The sequence below is a fragment of the Melanostigma gelatinosum genome, assembly GCF_949748355.1.
Source record: "Melanostigma gelatinosum genome assembly, chromosome: 23".
Taxonomy (NCBI): domain Eukaryota; kingdom Metazoa; phylum Chordata; class Actinopteri; order Perciformes; family Zoarcidae; genus Melanostigma; species Melanostigma gelatinosum.
The window spans coordinates 3,782,603-3,805,113 of record NC_136656.1 but is presented as its reverse complement, the minus strand read 5'-3'; the positions used below and the strand labels follow the sequence as shown (position 1 = coordinate 3,805,113).

Sequence of the window (22,511 nt, the reverse complement as noted above, 5' to 3'; positions counted from 1 at the left end):
AACAAATAGATTTACTATATCGAGGTATTTACAGAATGTAATTACAATAAATGGCTATTCCTGAAAGAAATGCCAACCAAGGATTGTAACAGCTTCCACAGCTTTGGTCTGCATATTAAAAAGTTGACTTGTTTTGGCTAAAACTTTCTTTGTTTAAAGCATAGGTTTCTTAAGATTTCTTTCTCTCTCTCTACCCTTTTTTCCAACCCCTCCCCCCTAAAAGACATCATCCGCCAGCCCTCTGAAGATGAGATCATCAAGTTGGCCCCTCCCCCTAAAAAAGTGTGAGGTCGCGACCCGCAACCCTGATCTTTGCACCTTGATTTCTTCACTCCTGGCACTCCAATCAACCGACCAACCGTTTCTGACCAACCCCATCACTCCCCCACCTCACACCCCCTCCCTCACACCCCCACACACACACATCCAGCAACGCACCCTCCTTGCACTAACACAAGCCGTGACCACATAACCGCGGACACCAACCAAGCAACGAATCGGATTGTAGCGCTGCAGCCTCTTCCCAAGCTGAGGGGAGACGGGACGCTGCGGAAAAAGAGACGTTAGAAGAAGAAATCTGGAGACGGGACGACAGTGTGTGTGTGTGAGAGAGAGAGAGAAAGTCTATTCTCGTTTCAAACGCTGATTGGTCAGTTCAGAATGAGAGTAATCTGTAAACACTGTTCGATCTGTGATGCTGTGCTTGTGTGTGTGTGTGTGTGTGTAGTTAATTATACTTAAGACGATAACTACATCCACAATGATTTAAAACTACAAACCCCGCCTTGAAACACTTAACAACAAATCGAAATGGCAAAGTTTATATGAAGCTGGATACATTGTCAGTGCAGTGATGCATGACAATGACTTAATAATTCAGCAGTGTTTTTCAAGTCAATTTGAATATGCAAAACAGCCAAAATGTCAAAAACTGATGGAATGAAAACTTTCAGATACTGAAACTAAACCATGTAATTACATGGTTTATATTATCAAAAACATATTTTTAAACAAAACTGCGGCTTAAGTTAATGCGTGAGAAAAATAAATTAATTTAAAAATGAATCTGAATCTCCCACGTACGGCTTTGGTTGTGTTCTATGAGGGTTCTTGTGCTTGTGTGTAGCTGCTCTAATAGTTCAGGTGCGTTTGTAATTTGAAAGGGATGCTTCAACATTTGGGGGAAAGAAACAGTCAACATTTTGGGTGTGATGAAAAGATGCCACATTCATCTAACTCTAGGTAAAAAGGGCAAATGAAAGAATTTCCCCAAATGTCAAACTATTCCTTTAAAGTCCATATAGTTCAATACAAATAATTACAGTTACCAAGTTACCATCTTTCTGCCTCTTTTGGCCGTATTGCCATGAGCTAGCTGTATTTTAAACTAAACTTTAAGTCAAACTTAAAGGACAGGGCGGTCACTGTTCCTCAGCTAGAGGTGCTGTATGCATTCCCTTTACTCTTACACAGATAATTATATCATATTAAAGAACAACAAAAAAAAGTAACGTTTTAGAAGAAGATATTTAAAGTTGATTTTCATAGGAAAAGCCAATATTTGCCTTTAGCGTATAATCATAGCGGAGTTATTTAGACGGGAAAGTTGAGTAATTATTTCTATACTATGGAGGTTCCCTGTCTGTAGGTCCTCGTTTCATCGAGGGGACCAGTTGGCATGAAAGGCTGTCGTATGAGCTGGCTAGAGGTGTAAATATACAAATAATATATTAGAAGAAAGTACAGCAGAAATAATATATATTTACCGGCAGTGTGTGTTCCACAGAGAACACTCGGATTTCAACTGTACGTTAACTTCACCTTTGTAACTAAAGGGCCTAATTTCATCTAATCTGAAACTATTCAACATATCTGTGACAAATTGAGATGAAAGAAAACAGTAAAAGTGCAGAGAAACAAAAGTGTATATATTGAGCAATCGTATTGGATATTGCATTTACTTTGTGAAAAATGTTGTGTTGCGTGACACTTAAGAGACAAAACTTTCTTTCACTATTGTATTTGTTGCACTGCTGAAAATAACTGACAGTAACTGAATAAAACCAATAAGCGCAGATCAAAGTGAAAGGAAGGGGGAAAATGTCAGAGCGCTAACACGGCGTGTGATGATAGAAGCATGACCTTTAATTAAAAACTGTACATAGAGTAGATCGTGACAAAGATCTCAACGAAACCCAACGGCTCATAACCAGCTGACGATGCCATTCCCTCCGTGCACCAACATAATAACTAGCAAGACTGTTGAAACTTAACCATAATAACTGCTCTTTTGAACACTGTGTCTCTTTCCCCCCCGCATTGAAGCCTTAGCAGACTTTGTGTTTATCCCCGAAATTCGCGTGAAGACGGACGCCGGCACACGCGTCTCTCACTTTTACAGAGAGTACTTTTATTCTGAAATTTGCTAAGGACTTCAGAATGTCTGTGGATCTACTTCTGCCCCAATCTTTGACGTTATTGAAGCTGTAGGATCGGGAAAAAAAACCCACATAAAAATCTATCGGTGTGTCATTTTACTTCCCCGCTCCACTCCAACCCCAGTGCCAACGACCAAGACCTTTATTTCGATCACAGTTTCTGTGATCTGTTTTCTTTTGCATTGCTCACCGTTTGTTGTGGTGTTGGACTGATTTGTATCCTGTGCATTTACGCCTGTAGGAAAACTCTGCACTGTAACATATCCTCCCAACAGATCACTTCATCTAGAGGACCGAACTCTTAAATTAGGACACATCGGGGTGTTTGACAACATCCTGATGTTCTCGTGTTGAATCTGCATGACTGATGTGCTGGGTGGCACTTGATGAGAGGAAAGTGTAGTTTCAGGACACAAAATACCCAATATTCATTATTTAAACATGGGGGGGGGACATTGTTTGACCAACTATACTGTAGAACTCTATTCTACTGCTTTGCAAGCAAAGTGTTAAGGTAACAAGCATCCAATAGTCCTTTAATGCCTGCAGTAATCCAATAGTGGTCATGTTTCGTTGTACTTTGACAGGATTATTCCACCCTTAAATACTCCAACACTGTTATATATGCTGTGCTTTGAATTCAATTCATTCTTTGAAGCTCGGTGAAGGAGAATAGAGCGGATCAATACTAGTGCAAACCGCGTAGTGCCATCCCAAATCTGGTGATTATCATCCCTGCAGGGAATGTTTAACCCCTTACAGAACGTACTACCTGCCTAAATAAGGACATTCAGGATATTTGACATGGAACCATCAAACAAAGGAATCTGGATGCCTGTAACCCTAAAAGGGATCCGGCGTTATGACTGTGTCTCTGTATGGTAAGAGGTAAACAGTTTGTCTCCACGAATGTAGGGCCTATCAGCATTTTCCCAGCTTACCTCAAGAAAGGCAACGAACAATTGTCTTCGGCTACTCATAAATTGTATACGCCCAACTAAGGCTAATTAAAAACGTAAACCACCAAACAACTATTGGATTGATTGCCTCAAAGTTTGGTACACACATTCATGGTCGTCAGAGGCTGACTCCTGATGACTTTGGTGATCGTCTGACTTTACCTCTAGCGCCACGAACAGTTTGATGTTTGTTTATGAATTATAATAAATTAAGCGATTCTTCTGCTCAAAGCACCGCTGTGCCACCGCACTAGTTCTCTAAGTCAGCGGTTCCCAAACTTTTTAGGCCGCGCAGCCCCTTCTACATCCCGACCGGGTTCGCGCACGCACAGGCTCAGAGGCAGATTATCACATTTAATTTACAATTAATGAGCGACTAATGAAGCCAGGATGTCTTCGGACAAAGCATCGATGCGGCGCGACACAGTGTTGTTAGACACCGGGATCATGCACAACTTTTTTGCTTCTTTCTCCCCAATCATACATTCCACCATCTCTCTGGCAGCTGGCAAGCTCACGTCTTCAGCGATTGTGTGCGGTAGCCCCTTTCTCGCTATTCTGTAACCAGATATGAAGCCCGTAGTGCGTCATTTATAGACCAACACATGAATGAGACTGCAGTTGTTTTTGGCTGTTTTGTAACTCCTCCAATTTCGATATAAAGAATGTAAGGGGCTTTTGACTTGCACTGGCATGCTTGGTGTTCAGGTGGCGACGTAAATAAGAGCTTCAGACTGTTAGCCAGAACCTCACTGCACACCACGCACTGTGGCTTTGGGGAATCTGCGTTGCCAATCCAAGTGAAGCCCAGACACACATACTTTTCATCATATTTCCTCTTTTTTTCCCAGTCTCCTCCGTCGCATCTTCCTCTGACTCGATTTCTTCTCCCGGTCTCTCCCCAACGCACCTCTCCGTTCCCCTCGCCTCCGATTCCTCTCTCTCTCTGTCCCTCTCCTCTTTTACGACTGATAGCTTCAGATGTCCCACCTGACAGTTTTTAAATTAAAATTACATTTTTTTTTAATATTTAATATTATTACACCATCAGACCGCCATTACACTTTTCCTCTCGCGCACCCCCTAGAGGCAGCTCGCGCACCCCCAGGGGTGCGCGCTCCCCACTTTGGGAATCCCTGCTCTAAGTCATAGTCCTCTTTATCTGGTGTTTCCAAAAAGTCATACCAAAAACTAGAAATGCAACGTGGTTTTGTATCCTGGCATATGCACTGATCTTTTCAGATTGGTAATGTACAACAGTGTCTGAAGTATTTCTGCGTGGATTGTCCCTTCGCTAGGCCTGACCCCAAGTGAAGCGGTAGCTGCCCTCCTGTAGCTTGAACCTAGTGAACACAAAGTGGGACCACTGCATTTGTCACAGAGCTGAACTGGGAGCTTATTGTCAGGCAAAGGGAGGCAGTTATACTTACTGCTATGACCTCTGGGTAATGGTCTTTCCCGGCGTTAAAATGGATGTGATTATTGGCCATAAATATTTGCCGCTCACCAGTTTCATAGAAGAGCTTTGGTGACCTTACGAACCAAAAGGCAGGTTTGTCTTTCCAGATCTCAGCATGTCTCTCCATTATTGTACAAAATATGAGCGAGGGAGGATTTGGGCCATTGTATTTTATGTTTCCTTTTTCTTCGACGTGCTCTTTGAATAGCAAATTGTGAATTTAGATGTATGTGACCAAGTGACTTAATTTGTTTTAATCTCTCTCTGAATTTCAGTAGGGTAGGCCATGGACTCAACAGTTAACAGTCGTGTGGTAGTGTGTCAGTAGTTTGTCCATGTAAACATCAAAAAAGACAAAAAATCAAACTGTGTGATGCACTAGATGCTCCTGGTTAGCAGCGTATTCACTGGAGTGTTACAATTTCTGTCAGCAGGGAAATGTGCCGCACCTTTCTCCATTCATTGTTTTTGCTTTTAATATCCACTTTATGTTTCCTAGCCTTCTAAAGTCACCATATTAACCATGGCACAGCCCCCCTGACCTCATCACCAGGTGGATTAAATGTTTGGCGTTGCTTAGCTTTCTCTCGCCAATTGGCACATATCAACATATCAGTCACAAATGATGTCAAATCTGGATTTCCATGTACCAAGTACATATCAACTAAGTAAATGCTGCAACAGTATAAACCTACTAACATATATATATGTATGTATGTATGTATATGTATATATATATATATATATATATATATATATATATATATATGTATATATATATGTATATGTATGTAGTTATACCTGATTATAACCAACACATGAGTATAGATAAAGTAGGAATTGAAGAGGCAGATATTGTGTGGAGGTGTTCAGCATGTAATGCTAACCGTCAATTAGAAAAGTCATTCAATCAAGAGTATTGTTTTCCCTTCAGGATAAGACTGTGCTTTCTTTGTTTGTTTTTCTCCATTTTATTAGGTTGTAAATATGCATTTTGAATATATATCACTGTGTTTGTTTTGAGCTTGATTAATTTATTTAATGCCTCTATATTGTTGTTTTTATGTGTCCTGATTTTGTTTTACTAACTGGAAGCAAATCAAGGGGAGGGAAACGTGTTGCTTACATGCATCAAAACTTTTATAATTCATTCAACATTTATTCATTCATGTTTTGCTGTTTCGGCTTTGGGTGATGATTTTACAAAAAAAAACAAAAAAAAAGAAGTGCTACTCATTTCATTGTATTAACTGATATGTAACATATTCTGTTTTACTGTGTCGTATTTGATCCGATGTGTCGTGGTCACTGCTCGTGAAATGATTTTATTCAGAGAGTTTCCAAATCATGACAAAAGATAAAAGCAGTCACAAAGTCATAATCTGCCATTTCGTTCATAGGAGACGTGTTGTCACTTGCACATTGCACCAAGAGAAAGAAAATATGAAGTGTAACCTAAAGTCTTAAAATGTTGGGCCAGGTGTGTGTGGAAAGTTCAAGAAATGTTGACCGCGGATTTGTCTTTATGACCAGATCATTAGCAGTATTTTCTTATTCTACTTAATAAAATACAAAAAGATAATTGAGGCAATTGACAACCCTCTTCTGAAAAATAAGAAATCACTCTAGTGCTGTATGGAGCCACAAAATGTTCAATTTTAAATGTATAAATGAGTAAAACAATCAATTAAGCAATTTAGCCAGTTAGCGTCTGTTAGCTAGAGTTTTAACAGTGTCAAATTCTGATTCAATCAAATAAACGCTTTTTGATTGAGTTTAAAAGTGAGCCCTGGATTATCGAGAGTCCAGCTGCCATTCAAGGTGTGTGCGTACACACTGTAACATGTTATTTAGCTTAAGAAGGCCGCACATGCTACCTGCCTAGCCAGAAAACTAGCTAAAAGAGCACAGGAAGCTAGCGAATACAGCTAAACAATCCAGTCTAGCTAGTTAGCAACAAGTAAGTAGCATGTGCAACCACGTTAAGCTAAATAGCGTCATATTTCATCACAATGAAGTCGAGCGTCAATACATCTCTTGAATTACATAGTTTGTTTCTATATTTATACATTCAATATTGAACACTTGAGGCTCCCTAGTCGCTTTATTTTTTAAGTCAGGTGTCGGTGAATGGTTAAAGGGCGCAGGGGGGAAGCGATGGAGTGAAGCGGTAGCTTCATGAGTACAAGTGCTGGGTAGAGAGTCGTGTAAGTAGAACGAAGAATCGTTTGGGTTGTAGCTGTTTGAGGTGTGAGCAGAGAGAAAGGTGCAGGTCAAAACATCTCTGGTATGTGTACAAGATGCCACACCTCTGCATCTAGTCGGTGTCATTTTTTAATCATGAGTGTTAATGTTAGGAATGCTGAATGTCGATGTCGCTTTGTGTGAAGTTGTGCAGCATTGTTTCTGTTTTCCTTTGCACCCTTTTAACCATCACGGGAACAGTGCGAGTCGCATTCAGTCGGCCGTTCCTGAATACAAGCTTTTTAACCGCACCTACTTGCATTCCTCCAGAGCTGACGAATAAAGTTTAAAGCAAGCTTTCCCTTCGTAGGTAAAAAGTACCGACTTGATTCACTTGCAGTGGCGAAGGGACTCGAACTCATGCCATTGCTTGACTTTTAGCAACGTCGCATGATGTTTGTAGTGAACAATCTTTATTTAAGTTGGTCACAGTAACGTTTGTGGCTTGTGTGCGCGGTGAGTGGTCAATGTAACTGGAGGTTTAAATGTAAGGCTGGAAAAACATCACTGTGGTTTACAGGCATCGAACTATTTGACTCGGCGTGAGAGGAGTCGTTGGTTTGTTTTCCAGAGGTGTCAGACTGGACTTGAAAAGTCTAATAATGTGTAAGTGTTACACAAAATATCTGAGTTAAATTCTTGAATTGTCCCGTGTGTCAGTGGAGGTTTTCTCTCGTATTTCGCATGTTATTTTGTAATGTTGCTTCGTTCTCAAATGGTGTAGCAAGTGACCGGTGTGGTTTTATGTTCACTGTCAATCCAGTTGTTCGTGTTAGTCGAGGCTCGTTGCTTAATTGCGGTTTGAGATCAGTGACAAAGATTACGTGGGATGTGCTGCTGTGCTTAACGATGCATCGAGGAGCGTCATTACATCCATTTTCTGTTTTCGCGTATAACATAACCCCGTTGGATGCCATGGCCTCAATGCTGTTAGAAAATTCTTTTAAGGTTTTCCTCTCATGGGGCAAGACGTACTTCAGGATTTATCTTGTAATGACTGCAACAAAATATGATATGAGGTATTATTCAAGTAAATACAAAGGTGTGGCTTTTTGTCATGATTTAAATGAGACTGAACTGAAATTATGCCATTGTCATTGTGCTAAAATGAATATAAATATTATATATTAAAATATATTTGCTAACCTATGCTGTGTTAAGTTGCTTTCTTTCGAAGATGTTTGAGAGGTGACAAAACTCCAAAGATAGCATATTACGGAAAGAGCGGGAAACAGTTTATTCTGGAGATTATCTTGAGTCATCAGGTCATGATTTCTGGAAAGAGACATTGCTGTGATTTTTTTTCAAATATATATTTTTGGCACTTTGCACACTACAAGTGCCATATAGTCAGGCCCGGCTCCAGGCACTGATTTGCGGGGGGGCCTTACGTTGCTTTGGGGGGGGGGGGGGGGCACGTTTTTTGTTTTTTGTTTTTTTACAGCCGATGGCAGCATAGTAGGTCAACTTGTGTATTGAAAGATCAGCAGATAGCAGATTCAGCCACAACAAGACATTTAAAAAATAGGCACATCCAGCAACAACATTAACAACAACAAGAACAACACACTCTACAACAACACACTGTCCGGAGTTTGTCCGAAACGGAGCGGAGCACAGCAACAACGAAAAGGGCCTACCAACAGTTAGCCTACAACAGAAATTAAGAAAACATTGCTTTGCATGACATATTTGTTTGTTTTTCCAAGAAAGAACAAACACATAGGCCTACAACCAATCATTTAGCCTAGTCCATAGGGCCAGGAGGCTGGATAAAACCAGATAACTCACCATTAGTAGAGCGGGAGACGACGATTGGCCACCGAGTGAAATCTGCGTAGGACAGTGTCCCTCATTCACTCCTGAACTTCTTTGTTAAGTCCTTCTCGAAAGCTAGCATAATCAGGTTGGCCTTTCGTTTGTGGAGCATCGACTGTCTGTGATCTTAGATCTTAGGCAATTCCTCTATGATTTCGGCAGGGGTAACAATATGCAGCATCTGCATTAACTGAATACTCCAGCCAGTCTATTAGTGTGCCAGGCGCTGTGGAATGATCTCTTTTTACCTGAAAATAGGCTTGATGGGTAATTCTTCATCACCACTTGATTGGGTTGATCAATGCCCAGATCTCCTGCTGGTTCAGATGCCTGCTGTGAGGACCTCTGCTGCCTGCTAGCTTCGACGGGGTGGCTAACGTTAGCTTCTCTGGAGCTGTCAATCTCCTCAGACGTCTGTGCGTGCGAGCACCCGGCTTCGCTTACACGCGCTCTGTCCCCGTCCTCTGAGACACTCCGCGGTTTATGAAAGAAACGTCGTATATCCATCTTTTATTTCCGTATCTCTCTATCTCGGACTCGGATCACAACTCCTAGTACTGTTGAGCAGCCTATTCGGTTCGCACGGCACTTCGCAGCTGCGGCCCGCGCTGCACTTGTCATTTCCGTTTTTATGCCAAACCAAAAGTGGTTAAAATTATTTTTTAGCAAACTTCATATTAAGTGTAGTAGAATAATAATTATAGTATGCATTTATTCGGGAAAAGATAGTTATTTTTGTAATTGTTTTTTACGTGTGATAAGTGACTGACAGGGCGGGCCCAACCGAGTCCCAGGGCGGGCCCCTCGCGCCGGGCCTGCATATAGTACCATTGTATTGGCGAGAAGACAGCCATCTCTATGACCGATTTCTCCAAAACTAGGCAACTCACAACAAAACAATCGGATTACTGCACTAGATCTACGAGGACAGTTCCCCTATTATTTTGAGGGGAACTGTCCCTTTAAGACACAGCTGCAGACAGTTTGATTGGAGATGACGGATTACAGTCAATGTAACGCTGACCAAACAATATTTAATATTTATAAAAAACAATTGGTACCAGCTCCTTGAGTAAACTATTGTGAGCTATTGTTTCAACAAAACAAGTATTATAAAGGTGTCATGTCGGACTTTTGGTGCTTGTACCTCAATGTTCATACATCGATGTGAACGAGTCAACCACAGAGATGTAATACAACTGGTGAAACCTGACAAACAAGTTTAAATCACCACAGGAACAAACTGTCAATGAAGGAATGCATTAAGTTTCCTCTTGAGGAGTAAAGGAAATTAAACTGAAAGTGCACTATGATAACCAGTAGATTGTTTAATTTTATTATAAGGCATTTCTTTACTTTTTTTCTGTTTGTACAGCTGTGGTGATGAAGTTGCTTTGATTATGACGGCGGTACTTATTCACTGTCCTCTGCATTGTATCGATCAAAACACCTCACCCCTCCCTTTACAGGAAACCCTTGGCATTTCCAATAAAACGATACTCACAGCAAACATTGAAAATAACACAGCAATACCAAAAGACATCTTTGGATTTGTCATCCACAAGGCCAAATCTACAAGATTTCACTCATTCAACTTTTTTATTTGCCTTATTTTCAAGAAGGAAGCAAATGAAACCTTGAATGACTGCTACAAACACATAACATAACTTTATCTGGCATTCACAGCTTCACATATCTCTCTGCAGTCACACCCATTGTGGGGGTGGCATGTGGCATATATGTACCTCCAACACCCTTCAGGTTTCAGCAGTTATCGTTCACAATGTCGTGCATGACATGTTCAGGACTTCTGCAACATTTGGAAAAAGGTAAGAACAATTTTAATACTGCAAACATGGTGAAGTTTCAATTTGTCTAAAAAGATGAGTGCTGTTGTAATGTTAATATATGAACTTATGATGCCATGCACAGTAGTCAGAAAGGTTATTATTATTTTACTCCTTGACCTGTGGCTACTTTTTTATACTAATAACTATTACTTTCACTATTTCCTTCATATATGTTTGTCCTAGATAGAGAGAGTGTGTGTGTGTGTGTGTGTGTGTGTGTGTGCGTGTGTGTGCGTGTGTGTGCGTGTGTGTGTGTGCGCGTGCGTGCGTGCGTGTGCGTGGAACCCTTTGGGTTGCATTATGTCAATGATATAAACCCATAATCTACAAAGGTTCCGAATTCATTTGTGTGTTCTACCATTTGCTCAATAGCTCATTCCAAGATAACATACTTTTCTTTTTTCGACTTTTCTTTTTTGTTTTTTTTTACATTAATAAGGTAAAAGAAACTGAAAGTCTGAGATGGCAAGTGGAGCAGCCCTGTCCACCGCTAAAAGTGGAAAATTAGAAATCAAACATTCCCTCTCACTGTTGGATGTTCTCGATGCAAATCAGTTCGAAGGAGAGTCTTTCCCTCCAGAACTTCTTCATCAGACAGAGGAAAACTTTTACAGAGGGGCCCCACCCAAATGGTTAAACTTTCACATTAGTGAACAGAGAGAGTCAGATGGCACTGGAACTCCCTTCATCGAACGAGATGGATACGACACACTTGTGGATACAATTCGCAGACATTCGAGAAAACTCCCAGGAATATTAACTGTTCAACTGTTCCACCAGCCAGGATGCGGGGGAACCACATTGGCCATGAAGGTGTTGTGGGACTTGAGGAAAACCTACACGAGTGCTGTTCTAATGGACTCAACCTCAGACATCACAAAGGTTGCAGAGGAGGTGGTCCAGCTTTTCACAGCAGGCAGTCGAGGCAACCACAAGACTGTGCTGCTGTTGGTGAATGATGAGAAGATAAAAGAACTGCAAGAACTGCAAGACGCCATTAAGATGACGATTGCTGAGAAGAAGATACAGGTACGCAGCGATATACCTGTGGCGATTTTACTCAACTGTGTAAGAAAGGATGTGGTTCTACAGCGTGACAATATCGTCCTACAAAAGAAACTTTCTGAAGAAGAGAAGAAAAAATTTGACGAGAAAAAGAAAGAACTGAGCACAAGGTACAGTGATGAACACAAACAATTCCACGGCTTTAACATAATGCAAACTAATTTCTCTCAGGCTTACATCCAAGAGGCATGTTCTGTTTTCAAAACCACCAAAAAAGCCAATAGACCACAGAAGACCCAGCTCGCTGCCTTCTTATCCCTGCTCAATGCTTATGTACCAGGCTCGTTCCTCCTGGAGTCCCAGTGCATGGACTTCTTCAAACATGACGACTACCGCCACGGAGACTTTTCTCTGGAGGAGAGGATGGAGCCCTTCAGCCATCTCATCATCACATTCCAACAAGATGGAAGATCTGAAAAAAAGGTCTGCATGGCTCACCCTATGATAGCACAGTGTTGCACTGAATTGATGGCTAGATCCGGTGTGACCAGAAGTGACACAGCAAGAAACTTCTTGACTTGTTTGTGCTTTGATGAGACCCCTCCGTTTTTGGTTGGTTTCATCAAAGACATGCTCACCAAGAGAGAAACAAAACCAAAAGACGAGGATCCAATCGATGGAACAGAGTTTAAAGAAAGGTATTCTAGGCTCATTCTAGATATTCAAACGATTGAGAACAATAAACAGAGTGCGTCAGTTCTAAAGGTCGCGTCACTTCTGTTTCAGCGAAATCCATTTTTTCCACAAACGCTTGCTCGTTTTTATTACACAGAACTGAAAGACTACAATCAGGCTGAAATGTGGGCAAAGAGAGCAAAGCTAAGAGATCCTCTAAATTCCTTTGTTGCTAATACACTGGGCCAGGTCCATAAGAACCATTTGAAGAACAAAGAGCGTCCTGCCAACCCAGGAGAAATTTTGCAACTAGCATCAAAGGCCATTGAAGCTTTCAAACATGAAGAAACACTGGCTGAAAATGAATGTGGGTCGGAGATGAAAGGAGATGGCAATACCAAAGTCTCGAATGTTTTTAACACCAGAGGGCAGGTTGGTTATGTTCAGGTCTGCAACCTTGTGTATGAGCTGCTCGTCAGTCAGAACGATATTTGGAGAGACGTTCTCACAAAGAATGTGTCCCTGGGCTCTGTCCTGGAATCACTTGGAGACAACGAACTCTTCAGATTTAACGATCTGATAAACAGCCTCAGAGATGAGATCGAGAGAAAATGTGCATTCTTCGATAAATATCTGACTTATTCAAAGCCTGACACGAAAGACGATCCCGCGTACATTTCCAGAGACACCTCAAAGTGCTACAGGTACTTTGTCGGAAACTCCCCATCCAAAGATTTCAGACAAAAAGGCGCTGATCTCATCCAGAAGCTCAAACAAAGCCTCGCGGACACGTCGGCTGGAGTACTCTCATGTCTTGACAGAGAATGCACTGAATCGGACCTCAAAGAAATAACTACATGGTGGGAAGAGATCTTTCTTCAGAAAGATACAGTTGCAGCTCTGGTCAACTACATCCTCGCTCACATCATGTTAAGAAATATGGGAGCAATATCTCCTTCTGATTGCAAACATCTGGCTGCATTCAAACAGAGAATGCCTCTGATCCCCAACGATTCACCTGAGCTCCACATGTTAGCCCTCCTCCTGTGCTGGCCTACAGGCAGCGAAGCCAAATGTGTCCTCGACCTCAATGAATTAATTCGGCGGATGCACCAATCTTACGAAGATGCGTATAAGATACACTTTCGATCGAGGTACCTCCGGCCCCTGTTCTTCATTGGAAATGGTGAAGACCTGAACAGAATTGTTCACAGAAAGGTCCTCGAAAATTTGTTCCGACAGCAAAATGAGGAAACAAAACAAGATTGGAGCAAAGAGAAGATTTTCGAAGTTCCCGAGGTCCAAGCACGCCTTGTCAAAGTTGAAGGAGTGGTACAAAACTACAGAGTCTTTGCATCTATTGATGGCGACCTGATTGAGGTGGATGCAAACCACCAAAACAGCATCTGGACACCACGGCGAGTTTCCTTTTACCTCGGATTTACCATCAGAGGTCCTGTAGCCTTTGCCATCCAGACAAAACCTGCAGCCGAGGATAAGACGGGTAATGTACTATAACTTGAGCATAATTAAACATCTACCTGACAGAATTGTTGCATCTGGAAATACATAAATAGTTGTCATTGTTTTTGGAGATAAACATTGCTGTTGAATGTTTTTTTTAAATGTTATTTTTCATTTCTGTGTGCACCACTAATTAAATCTCATTCCATTACACTGCTCAGAACCCGAACAAATAACACCAGAAGATACCACTGGAGGTAAGTAATATGCATAAATAAAAATTAGGATTGAGAAATGATAAGTAAAATGATTGTTATGTTCTGCGGTTCTTTTTCTGTTCCTTGGGTTATAATTTCCACATATGACTGTAACAACTTCTGGTGTTCACTCTTCGCTTGCTTTGCTTTTATTTGCTTCAGGTCAGCGGTTTGTGGATCTCCATCAGACAGATCTGATAAACAGAGTGAGCGATACAGGAGCCATCCTGTATAAGCTGAAGGACGGGGGATGGATCTCAGAAGAGAACTATGAGACTTTGGGATCTTTAAACAAAGCACAAGACCAGATGAGTGGCATTCTGCAGTGTTTGACGTCAGGTGGCAAAGACGCACTCTATAAAATCCTAAAAGGGATGAGAAGCATGAGGCCTCTCATCGCTGAGCTTGAGGGATCTGAGTAAAGGAACGAAGCGTAAAAGTAAAAAGAATCGCTGTAGCTATGGACAATAAGTGGGCACAATGTTATCCATACAATGTTTAGCATCCTTAATGCTGGTCAAACAGGAAAACACTTTTAGTTTAGATGAAAAGAGCGACTTCGTTAAAGGAACGTTGTGTAGCATTTAGGGCAGGGCTCTCAAACTCATTTTCACTCCGGGCCACATCAGCATCATGGTCGCCCGCAAAGGGCCGGTTGTAAATGTAACAACTCGAAACATATTGTTAAATAACTCTCTGCATTCAGTTTAAATTAGTCTTCAATGTACTCACAATACATTTCCATGTTAAATGTGCAGTAACCAGCCAAAGAGCTGCTTCTAACTGTTTAAGTATCTCATCATTTTGACTTTCTATTTCATCATTTTGACTTTCAATCTCATAATTTTGACTTTCAATCTCATAATTTTGACTGTCAATCCCATCTTTTTGATTTATCTCATAATTTTGACTTTCTATCTCAGAATTATGACTTTCTATCATAGTTATGACTTTCTATCTAATAACTTCGACTTTCTATCTCATAATTTCGACTATGGAGATATTTGTATTATTATTAGTCTAACTTTTAAAAAATATATATATTTTTTTTACTTTTTTTTTTTGATGGGGGATTCGCGGGCCACATAAAATGACGTGGCGGACCGAATTCGGCCCGCGGGCCGGGAGTTTGAGACTCCTGATTTAGGGGGATCTATTGGAGAAATGGAATATAATATTAAAAGGTATGTTTTCTTTAGTGTATAATCACCTGAAGTTGTGAATCGTTGTGTTTTTGTCACATTAGAATGGGACGTTTATATATACAAAGGGAAGCGGGTCATCTACAGCAGCCCATAACGGACGAACCAAACACTAGCTCTACAGAGGGCCATTGACGTCAGACCCTAAAGTTCTCCTCCACGCTCGTTACACTGAGATGCTTCACTTGGTTGTAATCTGCAACCTGACCAAGTCCTACACACACTAGACCTGTTAAGACATTAAGCTTCTCGAACTTTAATAATTTATCTATTTAAGCATTTATGGATTCATGAAGCAACAACCAAAGAAAGATGTTCTCTCAGTGGAAAATAGCGATATGGGTCACGCAAACCCAGTGTAAAGGATACACATAGGGGCCTTTTTTTATATTCTGTTGTTTAAATTGTCTGACTGTTACAAAGCTTTTAAGCGTAGATTTGTCTTCATCTAGCCAGAAACTGGGCAGAGCTCCACCTACGGTGTCAAAAAAGTAAATTTGTGAAGTATATAATAATGCATAACCAATAATCTGTCAATATATTAACTCGTTTTTTTAGCACATACTTTTGTTTTCACTGCTTATATTTTATAATATCTCCATACGATGTTAAATCACTGGCCTGTGCAGGGCGGGTTGGTGTGTGCAGAGATTTTAATGAAATTGCATCCTCACTGTGGCTTTGAGAGGCTAAAAACCTTGAATGGGAAAATGTACAGGAGGGATTGACTAAGAAACGAAACCTAGAGGCACGAGATAAGATACCATATTGAATATGGAACAGAAACTAAACGTTTTGGGGGCATGTTCTCCCCCACAAGCAGGAGGTATTGAACGTGATGAATGTGTGTATTTTCTGAACCCAGGTGCTCCATGGACCAGCTTGATTTACATGTAATCTGTTTCATCTTGCATTAAACATATTGAACTCCACTTGACTCGTTTGAATTATTAACTTTAGTGGAATCAAGCAGTTCAGGAGGAAACTTGAAGACAAGAACACGTGTTGCTAAAGAGCTGGACTAAATGTTAGAGTTTGTATTATTAAGGAAAATATTGAAGGCTGGTTTGTTTGTTTTTGTTTTACCAAAAAAACCAACAGGGTCCCTTCAGCTAAATGGTTAAACCAGAATAATGTGACATTGATTTATCAAGGCACAGGTAACAGGACTGTAGAAGTGTTGGAAGGCAGTCGTGTCACACAACTCTATGGAAAAAGCAGATGCCACTTTTCTTGACATTTTTTGTGCACATTTACTCTAAAGAAACAGAATTGAAGCATTAAAAATGACTGAAATTGGAAAAAAATAGGGAGAGTTTTATTTTCCAGAGGTCACAAAAGAACAGTTTTTACATTTTATGCAAATGATCACCGCGTTCAGTTAAGAAATGCCAGAGAATAAATAAAGAAACCCAAACAGGTAAACGAGGTGGATCCTCTGAAGATCAGACTTGAGACCGTCACGGGTCTTAATTGCCCATCTGAGCCATCAGCCCCTCCAGCTCCGGACGGCCCTTGAACCGCGCATGGAAATCGGCCTCGGTGTGCTGAGAGGGAAAACGGGAAGAGGAGAGATCCTTACGTGTTAAAGTTAAACCTATCTGTGCTTCATTTAACGTAGACCTGTGTTAGTTTAACCGCTCAGGGCTTGCATCATGAAGAAGTCTTTAATTTGGGTTCTTGTACAATATGTGACCAAAGGTATGTGGACACCTGACTGTATACTAAATCGTTTCACAATATTTCAAATCTGTCAATAGCCAGGTAAAAACTATGTGTCGGCCTAGATTAAGAGACGAAGGTGAAGTGTTTAATGGATCTATTGACGAGTGTCATCAATCAGAATTCATCTCCCATGAGGTTAGGGTCTAAAAGATAATGTCCTTCCACACAAAAATCCTAACGTATGGGTGGAATGTTTTGGGTGTCCTAAAGCAGTGATTCTTAACCATAGGGCCGCGGCCCATGATTGGGCCGCGAGCGCCACCTAGAGGGCTGCGAAAAACGATCAGGTTTGCACCTGTGGGCCGCGAGGGCCGTGGGACCGCATAGGTTATCAATTGAAGACACCAGAGATATCACTGTTGTCCATGAGACGCTCAGTTACAATACAGCTTCCCACCACCTGGTGGCGGTAATGCGTCAGTCAGTTGTTTAACAAGCTGCAATAAGCAGAAGAAGACACTCAGCTAGCCGCTAGCCTGTAGCGAAAGTTATGGATAAGTTATTAAAAAGAAAAAATGAAGACGACAGTGGTGCTATACCCCCCAAAAGTCTAAATGTGTGCGCAAGTACAACCCTGACTTTCTTAAGTACGGCTTTGTGAACGGAGGCAACGAGGCAGAGCCGAGGGCTCAGTGTGTGGAATGTGGGCTAATGCTATCAAACGAAGCACTGAAGCCTTCAAAAATAAAGCGACACGTAGCGACGAAACATCCAACGCTCGAGGAAAAGTCTGTTGGGCTTCTTGTTGTGTATGTTTACATACACATGATAATAAATGTCTTTGTGATCATCACATTGTATCATCTCATTTATTTAACAAGGGTTTTGCCTGTTCAACACCGGCATCCTCGATCCCCTCCCCTCCCGTTCCTACGGCTTGTTTGCGCAAATACGTCACAAAACATGTCCGTGTTTGGTATCCCAGCATGCCCAAAATCCTCATCTTTGCAAAGAAATCATCGATTTTCTTTCATTTCTTATGGTTCCTCCACAAAAGGAGCCCACACACACACTGTCCAAAGTCGCCATAACCGCTGCAAGTCGTATCTTGCAGCATTTAGACGAAAAAGACACATTACAGACCCGACAACGTGCTAGCGGATGTTACCATGGAGCTACTGCCTTCAGAAAACGCTAGTACTTATAGTACAAACCTTATCCTCCTCTTCCATAAGCCGTCAACCAACGTTTGCGTAACTGAGCTATTCTCATTCTCGTTCGTGCGCTCGGTCGCAGCCATTAAGCACAGCAAGTCCGCTACTCACACACCATGTCTTCGACCATATATACATAGTTTTTGCAATTTGCAAAGGCTAAAAATCAAAGGAAAATAATATAATATCAAAATATAAAGGGAGAAACACCTTTAGTGTGTCAGAATATCATGTGGTTACCATGTGGCCATTTGGGTCTCCAAATGTCCTTTTAGAGCTCCGCCTGGATCTCTTCATGAAGAAACTCTGTAGAATGGTCATACTTTGTCCAATTCTTCAAATTTGAGGCAGTTGTTCACTGATAGTGTAGTTACAGCCCTATACTGTCCTTTACCTGTACAGATACAGCCACCGGCAGTTATTTATACTGAAAGATACTTTTTTATTTTATGCGGACAAAAATCTTAAATTTTTGCTGACTCCAAAGGCCCACTGCTCTGTTTCTGTATGACCTACAGGTTGTCTGACACTTTTGATGCATATAGTCAGAGTGGGCCCCGGGACACTTTGTACTTGAAAAGTTGGGCCCCGAGGTCAAAAAGGTTAAGAACCCCTGTCCTAAAGTATAATGTGGCAGAGCGGGCGTCAGGATGAACTCACCTCCTGCACAGAGAGCTGAACTCCCTCTGGTTGATTCTTCAAAAGGACGTCTATGAACACGGGACACGCTGTGGCGTTCAGGCTGCTCAACTAGACGAACAGACGAATGAAACACAGTTCACTGGTCGGGTCATCGCAGTTCCTCAGGAGAACTAGTCAAGAAAATACAGCCCTTCTGGGTAAAAGGGAACCTTGAAGCGGCTCGGTTTTACCTGGACGACTCGTGAGTGAGTCTTCAGGACGGCGTCAACAAACATCTTGGTGCCTTGCTCTTGCAGCAGCATGACTTCTGTGGTCTTGGTCGGCAAAGCATAGCTGCATGTGAAACACAACCACTGAGAAAAAAAATACTTTGTGCTGTTGAATGACGTATTTATGTGGGATCATTTCAAACAAACTGCTGCAGGTCTCCGGCTTATCCTGACAGTTTCTTGTCAGCCTCCATATGAAGTAAACCAATTCCATAACTGAGCTAAACATAATAAATAAATAAATGTGTTTTTCTGAATATCCTCACCTTTCTGCCACTTTGATGCCGAGCCGGTTGCAGAGGTTGTGGATGTACTGGGAGTAATGCTCCACCAACGTCATGTCGTAACCCGACACATTCACATTCAGAGTCCCGTAGGCTGTGTCCGTCTCTGCCAGGATCTCCTTCATCTGGTGTCGGTCTTTCTTTTTCTTTGGCTAAAAATAAAAAAATAACTGAAACATGAGACACTACAACGGACATTTACATTTCCTCTTGTCCAGATTGGACATACAGTATAAAAAATACTCAAACATTTGAAAATGGACAGTCGAAAAGAGTTTTGAGTGAGTACTTGTTTTTGGTAACTGCATCCCCTCAAACTATTCTGCCTGATCATCAAGAGGCAGAGTGTGCAGAAGAAATAACTGAGGTTTTAAGAGTCTTACCGCTTCTCTAGGTAAAAGATGTCTCCACCTCCCGATCCCGTGTGTTGGCATGCTTCTGTAATGTCTTTCGATTACAGAAGCTGAGAATAAAAAGAAAATGTGTCGATGGAAACATTCTCTATAAACATGCTACCCATGAGGATACATTTAACAGGCGAGAGATCGTCCGATAGCAGCAACACAAATACAGTATTTTACATGCAAAGGACAAAGTGTTTCATTCATAACGGTCTTTGAAATACTCACTCCAAACAGGATGCTGGACGGATGGTGTGGCCCTTTAAATAAAACAGGAAGTGTGAGTCAGAAAGAGAGGATTTTAGGACCTACTAGGCAAAAAGTTAATAATCTGCATTCCTGTGGCTAACCAGTTTATCAAAAGTATTTGTATTGCAAGTATATATTTTTCCATCAGATAAAAATGTGGGCTTGTTTACAACTCGTCTGATCATCATATTTTGTTGGAGTGATGTTGATACCTTCCTGACTCTGCAGTTACTTTGTTGCATAAAATGTTGTCATAACCAACAAAGGTGTGAAATGAATACCCAAGTGATACTTTACTCTTTTTTTGTTTGCATGGCTAACTGAAGGCGTTATTATATGAAGTAATGCAAAGACTTACCGGCATAATGTAAGTGCTTGGTTCAACACAAACGCCTGTTGCGTGACAGACACCTGCAACTGAAGAACACAGAATAAAATCAGCTTCGATACAGCACACGCTTCTCAACATTATCGTTAGGCGAGTTCAAGTTTAATCTGCACACGAGCTCGCAAACATACAGAGACAAAACAGTTAAACTCGGACTAATGTTATTGTAACATGCACATGTGGATTGACTATCAGAGCTGCAGCTATGACCTCTGTGGGGAAAAAAACGTAAAATTGAACGGAGAGAAAACTAAAATAATAATATATACCTTTCGAAAGACGGTATTCATCGCTCAGCCTCTCTCTCTCTCTGTTGGTGTGGGCGGAAAACACACACTGCGTACATGTAATTACAGTTAAAACATTCAAAACATACGCACACCGACTGCTGCTACTGACCCCGGAAGTACTCACAGGACTTCCGGGTACTCAGTTCTACTTTATGTCCGTCAGAACAAACGTTCCGGGAGGTGAATACGATTTGGAGCTTTGTTCATATTTGTATTAAAGCGACACGTTGTGTGGGGAATTTATTATATGTTGCGTATTTCTGCGTGTAATAATGTGGTGAATGTTTGGGAAGAAACTGTGAGACTGCTGGCTCAATGACAATCTCCTATTACTATATAATAGTTTTCTTTAAATTAAATGAGAATATCCTTCTTAAAAACACTTTTTATGAATCAAAATCTATCTATTATTGCTTTATTTCCCAGCTCTACGTTTGATGTACTTTCTTGCATTTGTCATATTTCCAAAAAGGACAGCTAGTCAACTTTGCACATTTCAACAGGCTTTATTATTATAGATTCATCATTTCAGTTTGGCCCCTCACAAGATCACTCGCATCAACAAAAAAAAATTAACTTTTAACATTGAAATACTTCTGGTCTTACATAAAGTGCAAAACTCCTCATCACCTGAAACTGATATTTTGAGAATAATGTATGAACTGTGCATAGGACTTTTTTTAACAATGCATTAACTGCTCTTAAAGCACAACTATGAAAAGCAAAGTCATCATATAGCCTACTTAGACTGTTGTTAAAACATCACATTTACTTTTCTAATGTCATGCTAAGCAAACAAAACTTTTAAAAGTATCTATGCACCCCCCCCACATTCTTACTCTTTGGCTTGCAATGTTTAACTGGAGCATGAATGAGACAATCACAACAATCCATACGTCGGCCTCTATACGGATGCCGGTCAAAAGGCTTTCTGTGGTGATGGAAAACTGGGAAACTCCAGGAATCCAAACATCTTCCTCCGTATGCTTGGAAAGTTACTTCAGAAGCTCTCTCTGCCGAGCACCTGTTCGATATAAAAATGCCTCCAGCCACATTCTTTCATTATACATTCACATCCGTGTGTTGACGAATACAGCAAACGTCTTCAACTATAAAGCACCGTAGTTGAGTTCAGCAGTTAGCGACACAGGTTGAGCAATCACACCGGCACATTCTCAGTGCACAGTCCGTTTTAAATCCAGCTGTATCGAAGCTCCGTCATCATCCAGTGGGGTCGTCTCACAATATTGTCGAAGGGGTTTGAGGCAAAACGTGGTAGCTGCTCGAGTCCTGAACTGTACATGGGACATTTGAATCGATGAGTGCAACACCGAAACAGATTTTACAACCTTAACATCTGTCCAAAGTGCTTTAATAACTGTAAAAATACAAGTATAGAAATCCTGTCACAAGTTAAATTCCTGGATCTTCCTCATCGTCTTCCTCCTCGTCGTCGCCCTCCTCTGGGCTGTAAAGATCGTCAGCCAGCTCACTCTGGTCACGTCCTTCCTCCTCATCGTCATCGTCGTCGTCTTCCTCCTCCTCCTCCTCCTCCTCCTCGTCGTCTTCCTCCTCCTCCTCCCCCTCGCTCCTCATTTCCTCCACGCTGCTGTCATCCAGGTCGTCGTCATCGTCATCCTCCTCCTCTTCCTCCTCCTCCTCTTCCTCCTCCACAGTCTCTTCTTCGTTCTCCCCCTGCTCCTCCTCCTCCTGGAGATCTGAAAGATGACCTGATGAT

The 22,511-nt window shown here is 41.3% G+C and overlaps 3 protein-coding genes and 1 long non-coding RNA gene across 4 annotated transcripts in view; 2 read left to right on the top strand and 2 right to left on the bottom strand.

Moving 5' to 3' along the window:
- Nucleotides 1-8,249, top strand: part of pea15 (proliferation and apoptosis adaptor protein 15) — a 38,588-nt gene extending 30,339 nt beyond the window's left edge. Inside the window, exon 4 of the mRNA XM_079295695.1 lies at nt 224-8,249. Coding sequence (XP_079151821.1) covers nt 224-288 — 65 coding nt within the window. The 3' untranslated portion in view covers nt 289-8,249. The remainder of the gene's footprint in view (nt 1-223) is intronic.
- A 4,892-nt stretch (nt 8,250-13,141) lies between these two features.
- On the top strand, nt 13,142-16,244 carry LOC306796366. Its single transcript, XR_013773049.1, has 3 exons — nt 13,142-13,952; nt 14,134-14,169; nt 14,332-16,244. It is a non-coding gene; the product is annotated as an uncharacterized lncRNA (long non-coding RNA).
- Nucleotides 16,245-16,662: 418 nt separating this feature from the next.
- On the bottom strand, nt 16,663-20,890 carry mrpl48 (mitochondrial ribosomal protein L48). Its single transcript, XM_079296043.1, has 8 exons — nt 20,753-20,890; nt 20,454-20,512; nt 20,075-20,106; nt 19,829-19,908; nt 19,428-19,597; nt 19,123-19,225; nt 18,911-19,000; nt 16,663-16,918 (listed from the first exon to the last, which is right to left on the bottom strand). The coding sequence occupies exons 1-8, from the start codon at nt 20,771-20,773 to the stop codon at nt 16,841-16,843; spliced, it is 633 nt and encodes a 210-aa protein (XP_079152169.1). The 5' UTR covers nt 20,774-20,890; the 3' UTR covers nt 16,663-16,840.
- Nucleotides 20,891-21,773: 883 nt separating this feature from the next.
- LOC306796771 (E3 ubiquitin/ISG15 ligase TRIM25-like) overlaps nt 21,774-22,511 on the bottom strand; it is a gene marked incomplete at its 3' end in the record, with an annotated part of 3,514 nt that continues 2,776 nt past the window's right edge. Inside the window, exons 5-6 of the mRNA XM_079295840.1 lie at nt 22,379-22,483; nt 21,774-21,797 (exon numbers count right to left, since the gene is read on the bottom strand). Coding sequence (XP_079151966.1) covers nt 21,774-21,797; nt 22,379-22,483 — 129 coding nt within the window. The remainder of the gene's footprint in view (nt 21,798-22,378; nt 22,484-22,511) is intronic.